Source organism: Pteropus vampyrus, unplaced genomic scaffold, assembly GCF_000151845.1.
Source record: "Pteropus vampyrus isolate Shadow unplaced genomic scaffold, Pvam_2.0 Scaffold310, whole genome shotgun sequence".
In the NCBI taxonomy this organism is placed as follows: domain Eukaryota; kingdom Metazoa; phylum Chordata; class Mammalia; order Chiroptera; family Pteropodidae; genus Pteropus; species Pteropus vampyrus.
The window spans coordinates 810,620-821,581 of record NW_011889091.1 but is presented as its reverse complement, the minus strand read 5'-3'; the positions used below and the strand labels follow the sequence as shown (position 1 = coordinate 821,581).

The window sequence follows — 10,962 nt, the reverse complement described above, 5'->3', positions numbered from 1 at the left end:
TGGAGAATCCTTTGGAAGAAATCTGGAATCAAAAAAACAAAATCAAAAAGGCATTAAACTTTTGGCTGGTGGAAGAGTCAGTTGGTGAAAAAAAAGATACTGACATTACCTAGTATACATATAGCAAGCAAAAGAACTTAAAAATGCCTGCCAGAAGGTAAAGAAGAAAGGAAACTCTAAAGAGTTTTAAAAATAGATGGTGGTAAATGCGAATTAAGTTTTTAGGGCTTAGAATTACTACTGTAAGGGTTTTTGTTTTTGTTTTTGTTTTTTAAGTGTCATATGTCTTAGTCTACTACCTATATTCTTTTAATGAATGTGAAAACATCTAGAGGTGTTTTGGGGGTTCAGATGAAATCTTAGTGCTCAAAACTGGTTTTTCTAAAATTTTCTATAGCTGTGTTGCATATACATCAGATTCACTGGGGAAGCTTTTAAAAATCCTAGTGCCTGAAACCAGTTAAAGCAGAATCTCTAGAAGTGAGACTTAGACATCAGCATTTAAAAAAAATTTCTCAGATTCATAATGTGCTGCAGCAAACACTGTTGGGGAATAGGTAGGCTGAATCCTTGTAACAGGCTGGAGGTGGTTCCACAGTTTATTCTGTGGTGTTTGGCTGAAGTAGACCAATTATTGTCTAAAAGTTGTGACTTGCTGTATGGTCCTTTTTCTGGTCCTTTGGCTAGAGAGCAGGCTTTTGAAGAAGCTCTTCTGTGCTCATTGGTGTTTCCAGTTTGCTGCCTTCTTCAGATGTAAATCTGGGATATATGAGGCAAGAAGAAAGCCAGGGCATTCAACACCGTATTGTTCCTTGGCTGCTGGGGTCTCCAATCAGTCTGCCTTCTTCCCTCTCCCTTTTAGAGTCACCTTAAGTTTGTTTCATGTATAATGTCCAGGGTTTTTAGTTGTATGGTTGACCCTTGAACAACATGAGTTTGAACTGTGCAAGTCCACTTATATGCAGATTTTTTTCAATAAGCATATTGGAAAATTTTTTTGGAGATTTGCAACAGTTTAAAAAAAACTAGCAGAGGAACTGCATAGCCTAGAAATACCAAAAAAAAAATTAACAAAAGTTAGATATGTCATGAATGCATAAAATATAGGTAGATACTAATCTGTTTTATCATTTACTAATATAAAATATACACAAATTTATTATAAAACATTAAAATTTATCAAAACAGTAACACAAGACTGTCATACATGGCACTATGTGCAGTTGAGAGAATTGTAAACAAGCAAAGATGCAGTATTAAATCATCACTGCATAAAATTAACTAATACATACTGTACCACTATAATAATTTTGTAGCCACCTCCTGTTGCTATTGTGGTGAGCTCAAGTGTTGGGAATATCCACTTAAAATGCTGCATGATCCTAGTTATCTCCATGTGAGCAATTTGTCTATGGTAAATTACACATTGCAGTAAAAAGTGATCTCTTGAAGTTTTCACATATTCTTCATCATGTAAACCTTGAATAACATCACAGAACCCATATGAAGTGCCACTAGTGATGCTGGAAATACTCCCAAGAAGCGGAGAAAAGTCTTGCCATTACAAGAAAAAGTTGAATTGCTTAATATGTACCACAAATTGATGCCTGCAACTGCAGTTGCCTGCTATGTCAACATAAATGAACCCAGTGTAAGGAGTACTGTAAAAAAAGAAAAGGAAATTTGTGAAGCCATTGCTTCAGCTATGCCAGCAGGTGCAAACACCTTGCACTTTTCACGAAATACCATTTTATCTCTTACTGAAAATGCAGCTTTTATGTGGGTGCAGGATTGCTATAAGAAAGGCATACCTATAGACTCTTATCTAATATGATTCGAGAAAAAGTGAAGTCTTTCTATAACAACTTAAAGCAAAAAGAAGGTGAAGGATCTAAAACTAGTGGTTTTAATGCCAGCGAAGGATGTTTTGATAATTTTGCAAAGAGATTTGGCTTAAAAAATGTCAAGACAACAGAAGAAGCTTCCACTGAGCAAGGGGCAGCAGATGAGTTCCAGACATTACTAAAAACCAGATATTACTAAGAAAATCACTGAGGAGAAAGTAAATCTTCCTGAGTAGGTTTTTAATGCAGATAAAAGTGACCTATTCTGGGGAAAAAAAAAAATGCTACAAAGGATATTTATTAGTAAAGGAGAGAAGGAGTACCAGAATTTAAGGCAGGAAGGGTAGGCTAACTCTGCTGTTTCGTGCAAACCTCAGATTTATGATCAGGACTGCTCTTAACTTTGAAGCTGCTAAATTCTGAGCCTTGAAGGGAAAAGATAAACACCAACTGTGAATCTTGTAGTTGTACAACAGGAAGGCTTGGACAACAAGAAGAATACTTTTTCTAGATTGATTCCATTGATGCTTTATCCCTAAAGTCAGGAATTGCATTGCCAGTAATACAATTACTGTCTTTTAAAGTTCTTTTGATACTGAACAATGCCCCTGGCCACCTAGAACCCCATGAGTTCACTACCAAAGTCATCAGAGTGGTTTACTTGCCCTCACACACAACATCTCTAATTCAGCCTCTAGATCAGGGCATAAGGACCTTTAATGCACTTTACACGTGGTACTCTATGGAAAGGATTGTCAGCGCTATGGAAGAGAACTCTCACAGAGAGAGAACATCATGAAAGTCTGGAAGCATTATACCATCGAAGATGATGTTGTTATAGAAGCTGTGAAAGCCATTAAGCCTGAAACAATAAATTTCTGCTGGAGAACACTGTGTCCAAACATTGTGCATGACTTCACAGTCTTTACGATAGAACCAATCAAGGAAATTCTGAATGAGATTGTGGGTTTGATAACAGAAGAGGAGTGAAGGCTTTCAAGATATGGATCTTGTAGAAATTCAAGAGCTACTAGACGCCACACCAGAGGAATTAACAAAAGACTAATTGATGGAGATGAGTGCTACCAAACCAGTGGCAAACAATGAGGAAGGAGATGTAGAAGAAGCAATGTCAGAGAACAGATTGACATTAGACAATCTGGCAGAAGTGTTCTTATTATTCAAGACTCTTTTTGACTTCTTTTACAACATGGACCCCTCTATAATTCAAGCACTGAAACTAAAGCAAATGGTCGAAGAAGGATTGGTACTATAAAGAAACATTTTTAGAGAAATGAAAAAGCAAAAAAGGATGAAGATCTTCATGATGATCCACTATCAGTGAATAGTAAATAAACATCATGCTATACAGTTAATAAACTTATCTGTTATGTATGTGTGTCTTCATGTGAAAATCTAATAACTGTACAGAACTATATGAGATGTTTTTGTGTCATCATCATCATCATTACTTCCTCACGATTCATCCTGTAGAACATCGTGTGCAAGACTTGTATGGAAGTGGATAGCCTGTCCTTACATAGGCATAAAGTGAGTGATATTTGATATAAAATTAATATGTTAGTTTTCTTACTGTTTTATAACTTTGCTTTTAAAGAATATATTACTGTTCAGTATGCGTCTCTTGTAATTGTAGAAACTGTGCCTATTATCACAGGTAAGTAGTTTTTTTAAAAAAATGTAATAATGTTTCCAGTGCTGTATTATGAATGTGACTGTAAATTAATGCCATTGTATATTGTAGTATATTTTTTCCAAGAGCAGTTTTAGTTATAATTTACTTATTACATTAAAAACATTGTATGTATGAGGAATGCCATAAAAATTTTATAGTGATTTATATTCATTAATGTACAGGCTAAGCTACTATGAAGCAATTGTATTGATTATACTAGGTTACTATAAATCAGTCATATTGCTTCTTCTTTGTTATCAATGTGTGAGTTGTTATACCTGTAAATAAATATGAATTTATTTTTCACATTATCTTTTCATTTTTGATGTCTAATGTTAGTAATACATAGAGCGTCTACAGTGTTTTGTATTATATAAGATAATATTGATGTACGTACTAACAGACAGATGATTCATCTTATAAACAGATGAAGTATACTTATGGTATTAATAAATCTAGTACAGTACTGTAAATGTATTTTCCTTATGGTTTTCTTAATAATTTTCTCTTCTCTAGCTTTCTTTATTGTAAGAATACAGTATATAATACATATAATGTGCAAAATATATGTTGATCAATTATTTGTTATCAGTAAGACTTTCGGACAACAGTAAGCTGTTAATGGTTAAGTTCGGGGGAGTCAAAAGTTATATGTAGATTTTCAGTTGCACAGGAGTGGAGACCACGTCAACCTTTGCAGTATATTTTTTCCAGCAGCAGATTTATCTTAATTATAATTTACTTATTACATTAAAAACATTATTTTCTCAGGAATGTAATAAGTAATTTATAATTTACTTATTACATTAAAAACATTATTTTCTCAGGAATGCATTCTATATTTTTTCATATTAAATCAGATAACTATGTGTATAATGTTAGGTGGGACTTATTTATATAAAACAGTTTTGAAAATGCTTTTAGTGACTTCAGTATTTCTTAATTCTAGTGACTATAGACACTGTTATATTCTTAGAAATGATATCTGGATTTTTAGTCAATGTGTAGCAATAATTCTCTAGAAAAACATTTAGTCAATCTATTTCATATGATATTCAAAAGAAGGTGTTAATAGCTATGATTAATGAATGTCTACCCCAAGCCAAAATAAACATTTATTTGCTAACATGTAGGGGTTTTCTTTTAACTTAAAAAAGTTTTTTTCAATCTCTCTTAATGTGCGGAATTAGAGATTCTGTATGTCCTTTCCCTCCCTTCTCCCTTCCACAATTCTGCTTCTAAAAGAGATTAATGCTTTTAATCTGATCAATACACTTTTTAAAAATATTATACCGATGTAGTGTTATGCCATACCTTGTGGGTTTAGTATGATATATTTTTTAATCTGTTGAAAATTATAGAGTGGAGATTTGATATTAACTTTTATAGTGTTTTTTTTTTAATAACAGCATTTGAACTACACTCTTAATTTTCATTTCAGTAGTTGGAATGACTTGTTGGATATCGATTTCAAGCTCAGCTGCTTTTTACTTATTTTGTAGCAGATAGTTTTAGTTACGGATAATTCCTGCTATTTCAACAAAGTCCACACTTTCTTTAGTAAGGGGTCAATTTCTTGATAATTAACATAATACAGAATATTACTGCATGTTACTTAAAGGAGTAGATATTTTTAAATGTTAATCTTAAATTTTGTGGAATGATATCTTTAGGTTTGTGAACGCAGGGCTTCGTATCTGCATTTCTTGGTATTCTTCCTACTATCCATCTTCCAGGGAAATGAGTATTGAAATTACTTTGCCTTGGATGTATCCTATAACTCAGGAATGGTCACTTAAGGGGTTTAATTTCAAATTCATGCCGTCTGTGTCTCTTCCTCTCACTTATATTTGCCATTTGTGGTCATTATTTTAAAATCTGTTTACATTACTCAAACAGCAGATGTAATTCAGCCGTTTCATCTACCTAGAATACAGTTGACTATCAGTAAGGAAAAAGAATTTCTGTGCAGCCATATGGAATGACAAAAACACATGCATTTACCTAAAACCTTGCAGATGTTCAGCTTTATTGATAATGAGAGAAATGCATGGCTTAAAGCAGTGGCACTACTTTTCAATTCTCCAGTTATGAAGAGCTTAATGATAGTACCAGTAGTAACAACAATACCACAAGCCAAAAAATCATACCTTTTAAAAGTGGTACAAACCATAGTCATAAAATTGTCTATGCCCTTGAATCTAGTAATCCTTCTGAGATAGAGACAGATTTCCTAAGGAAGTAATACGAAATATAGAAGGAAGTCTGTATTTGTAGTAACATGACCAGTGTTCGTGGTAGATTATTCAGTAAAACATAGTTAAGATTGTATTTAAACTATAGCATGATTACCTCAACATGCCTGTAACAAAAAATATCATGACATAGGTTTAGAATTCTTAAAATGTGTTAGAATAGAATTTTTTTTGTTATAATATAAATGCAAAGAGCAGTAGTGATTATGTGCTTACATGTATGTGTATATGTGCATACCACAAGAACAGAAAAGACAAGAGGCCAGAATGTTATCTTTAGGGAGTGGAATGATGGACTATTTTTAATTTAATTGTGTTTCTTTTGTTTTCCAAATATCCCAATGAGGGAGGAAAAGTATGTGTTAGGTTTTTATATTTTTTAAATTTCTCTTTTAATTCAGAAGCATATACATCAATGTAAATAGCATCACAATCCAGGATAGGGAGTGTTCTGAGGGCCTGCTGAGCTGCTACAGTAGAGAGCCTGAATAGGAATCCTGGACAATTGGATTTAAATGCTCATCGGTCTATTCTGTTCCTTTTGGGACACTTTCTAACTGGTTTTGATTCTTTACAAGGATGAACTCTCAGCTCTTGAGAAATTGGACTCATCAAACAGTTTATTCTCAGAGGCCTGGGGGAACTGAGGTTAGACTAATTGAATGACATTTTCTTTGACAAACTTTTCCACAATGAAGCTGTTTTAGAGTCCCTTGTAAGAAGGGAGACAGAAGCAGTTGTGTTGCTATGGAAGAGATTACAAAGAATTTTAGTCACAAAGGAGAGGGACTTGTTTTGCCTCTGACAGAGTATGTCCTCTCTCTGTCCCACAGTTGGCCCTGAAGGACCCAGTGCACACAGTGTCACTGCAGCAGTTCATCTACGAGAAGCTCAAGGCACAGCAGGAGCTACTGGGAGAGCAAGGCTTCCAGTCCCTCATGGAGACGGTAGACACAGAGATCGTCACCCAGCTGCAGGAGTTTTTACACGGCTTCTGAGAGCACATGACATGTGGCTGCTCCGTTTTTGAAACAAGCCAAGGAAGCCAGCCAGCCATCTGGGTGTGAGAGCCTGCTGAGACGATGAAGAAATAATCCCTTGTGTATGAAAATAAAGATGTGAAGACCACACAATTTTTTACTACAAAATTTAGTGACTAAATGTAAATCCCACATACATAAAATCACAAACCTATTCCTCGAAAAGAATTTAATTTTATATTTATGAGGGGCCCTGTGTTTACTGTAGAGAGTTGATGACAATAGCTGCTTAGTTTCCTGTTAAGAGAAGAAACTGTTTGATTACCTTTTAATCATGCGCTCTTAACATTTGAGAAGATGAAGATTAACGTCTGAGATGGTTTTCTGCAACCAAAATTATTTAAATTTGGTTGCCTTATTCCATTTTTAAGCTAATGAAACTACTAGTTCAAAAAATGACAAAGCTGTGTCAGATGCAGTTAAGAAATTTGTGCACCAAACAAAACTATATAAATACTGACAAATACACATTACTGAGATTACCTTGGAAGGAAGATGCTTTCATCTGACAAAGAAAACGTGTTTTATCAGACAAATGTTTTTATTTTCCTTCTAGTAATTTGATACGGGAATTAGTAAAGGGATTTTTTTCTCATTTTATTTTAAGTAATTACATTTAGACTTTACATGCACATCATCGTAAGGCCCGTAGACGTGAACCTGTGGTAGTGCAGTACCAGGTGGAAGGCCTCTGGTGGTCGTGATTTGGTCCTAGTTCCTCTGTTACTCCCAAGGCCAGGAGCCCTGGGAACACCAAGAAGACCCAGGTGACCCACAGACACCACTCCCCCATGCTGTGATGTGATTCTGAAAGGATATTTGACACCCATTTCAGGCTCCTCAGTTCAGGGGTGCATCAGGGCTCGATGATATGGGTACACCTTGGAGGACTCGGAATGTGTACCAACTGATGTGACAAGTCTTCCTTTCTTATTCAGCATGCAGTACCAAAAAAGGGGGAAAAGGAGAAAATAAAGCCTTATTTTGTTTCACTGGCCATTTATTAAAAGGAACCTTTAAAGCATTTTTAAGGAAATACTCAAAAGCAAGGTTGGAAAATATCTGATCTTTCTATAGAAAGTTGGGTACAGTATGTAACTGCAGGAAACCCACTGCCCCTTTGTAAGCTGCGGAACCCAAAATGTTTGGAAATATTGGATGTTTTCAGCAAGGGAAAGAAAATATGGTCCAAATTAAATTTTCCAAAGATACCTTACCTTTGATTTGTCCGAGTCTTTTTTTTTTTTTTTTTCCTCACAAAAAAACCTGGTTCATAAAAATTGCGTGGTGAATTTTAAAGAGAAGTTTCCTTTCATACTCTGGTGTTGGTGCTGTCCTAGTAGGTGGTAGTGCTGTATGTAGCAAATCCTAGTTCCTCTTTTAATTTCTCTTTTCATTTAAAGACTAAACACTTCTTTAATATATTTCTTTATCATTATTACTTAATTCTCAAGACTGATCTAAGAAGAATTTCTTTTTGTTGACTTAATTATTTTCATTTGAGGCACTATTCCCATTAGTGTTATCGGAAATTCTCAAACAAGCTCCAGTTTTTCAGTTGTGGCAAAGTACTCATCTTTCTGGTTCCTCAAAGATTTCATTATAGCGTTATAGCAAATATTACTAAAATAGCTACTTTGCAAAAAAAGTAAACTTATCTCTTAAAGCATTTGGTTCATTCTTTTTAACTCTTAGGTTAAAATGGGCTTTGTAAATAGCTCAAGAAAAAAGACTTAGTTTATCTTGAATTTTTAAGTGCTCAGTTAAGACATAAAATGTAATTATTGATATGCAGTATTCTGTTTATTAATGCAGCCTTATAGCAACCATGTTAAGTTTTGGGCAAACAACTCAGACCTCTGGTTGAACTATGGTTCCTGATATAAGGTAATGATCCTTTCTGTTCCGTAATATCCTCTTTTTCTCTTTATTTTATATTCCTGAGAGTTCTCCCACCCTCTGACGAAGGGGCTAACAATAAAATTGTAAAGTTTTTATTATGAATGGTTCCTCCTACCTCTCTTACCAGCCGTATCAGAGAAGCCACACCAGTACATATTAAAATACTCATGTTAGTTTCCCTTTGAAAATCTTCACCTTAGATCTTTATTTTACCTATTCCTTTATTCAACTAGTATTTGTTGAGTTCCTGTTTTGAAATGCCATAGCGCTAATCTAAATTCTAGGGTTAGAACAAGATACTTGCCTCACGAAACTTCACAACTCAGGACACACACTTGCCAACATGACATAAGAAAATAGTAATTCTGATGGAAGGGTGTGTTCAGGAGCAGCACAGGAAGGAGACTGAGGAAAAAGAAGGATGCTGGCACTGTATAATTTGATACTCATTTAAAAACTGTTCTCACACAGCATTTTTTATTGAGGTTCTTTAAAAGTAAATGGCACTATACGGGAATTGGGCAGCTTCCTGACTCCAGACTCAGAACGGTTTGAAGTTACCCTGTCACACAAAATCAGTGAGATTTTGAAAATGTTAGAGCTCTTTAGCCTCACACCTAACTCCTAATTCCATGAATTAAAAGGAAAGGCTCATCTGCTGAGGGTAGTGGTCTTCTCTTCTACAAACCCTTTAAATCCCAAGTGAGTAGAAATTTAAAAGTCATTGGAGAAAGCTGATGAAGACGAGATGCTTGTCGTGAGAAACAAAAGTATTTTCTTCCCCTGACCTTAGAAAACAATCTACAGGAGTGTTGAAAGAATAGTATAGCGAACGCTGGTGTAGTCTTCCTTTGGATTCACCAAATTGTTTTATTTTGCTACATTTATTTCTCCATGCATATGTGTACACACACGCGCATAGATAGTATATGTACTTAGTTTAGTTGAATCATTTGAAAATAAATTACACACCCTTCATTCCCACCCCCTTGCTTCGGCATACCTCTAAGAATGGCATTTATATATCCACTAATATCATTACATAAGAAAATTACTAGAAATGCAACAATACCTGATAAACATTTTGTATTCCAATTTTTCCAAATGCCCCAAAGATGTCTTCTATATGATACCCATTTGTTGTACAATCCAGAATCCATTGAACGTTTATACATTGCATTTGGCTGTTTAGTTTTAAAATCTAGAATAATCCTTTTTTCATGTATTGGCTTGTTTAAAGAATCCAAGACAATTGTCTTATAGAATATCCATTATTGTAGAATGTTCTACTTGTTTCCTCATGACTGGATTCAAGTTAACATATTTGGCAAGAAGATTCCAAACTCTTATGAAATTCCATCTCATAAGAGGCACATAATGTCAGATTGTCTCTGTCGATGATGCTACAGTGGTTAAGGTGGTGATCACCAGGTCTCTCCTTTCTAAGTTTTCTGTAAGTTCAAAAAGAACCTTACAGTCCTAGAAATTTCCAGTACTGTTTTTGCTTCGTTTTGTTTACTTTAGACCTCTTCACTACTAGCTTCCCTTTCATTTAGAAAAAGTTTTGTGATTTAACCTACAAAAGTCGTGTGACTGAGCAATGAAATAGATATATTGAACCTGGCACGGGTTTCATTGACCTCAAATCTCTGAAACTCTGTTAGCCAAGAGTCATCTACTTCTCTCTCTTTCTCTCTCCCTCCACCTCCCCCTCCTCCCTGTTTAAGAGGCATGTAGATCATTGCAAATACTAGGATTACCTGAACTCACCACTAAAAATGAAATGAAGGCAAGTGCTGCCTTTCTCATTTCGTTACCAAAACACCCTTTTTTGATTTGTAAACTGTTGGCAAAGAGGCAAATATATAGTAATATATATATTTTTTAACTTTAGAAATACTTTATCATATTTGGACTGAGCTTAAAAGGCAGAAACATCCTGACTAGAGTATTTTGATGTGGTTTAGAATGAGAAGCAGTACTTTATCAGCTGGAAAAATGAGAAAAAAGGAAATAATAATTTCCTTAAACATGAAGCTTTGATCTTGCTATCTCCATTGGACTGTGACATCTGGAATGGCAGTTTAAAGTCACCTTTTTTCCCTTAAATAACTGCATTCTGTCCCAAACACATCCAAATTACACAGAATCTGGTATCCCATAAAGTGGTGTAAACAAATCTTCACTTGGCTGTAGAACTTGAACTTTTCTCACAATCCCACGCT

At 34.9% G+C, this 10,962-nt stretch overlaps 1 protein-coding gene across 4 annotated transcripts in view; it reads left to right on the top strand.

The window, feature by feature from the left end:
- Positions 1 to 8,051, top strand: part of IPO11 (importin 11) — a 169,435-nt gene extending 161,384 nt beyond the window's left edge. For 2 of the 4 annotated variants that reach the window (XM_011377348.2, XM_011377351.2), the window contains exon 30: positions 6,629 to 8,051. In XM_011377348.2, the coding sequence (XP_011375650.1) occupies positions 6,629 to 6,793 (165 nt within the window). In that variant the 3' untranslated portion in view covers positions 6,794 to 8,051. The remainder of the gene's footprint in view (positions 1 to 6,628) is intronic. The other 2 variants (XM_011377349.2, XM_011377350.2) reach the window with 1 other exon arrangement.
- Positions 8,052 to 10,962: the final 2,911 nt, after the last annotated feature.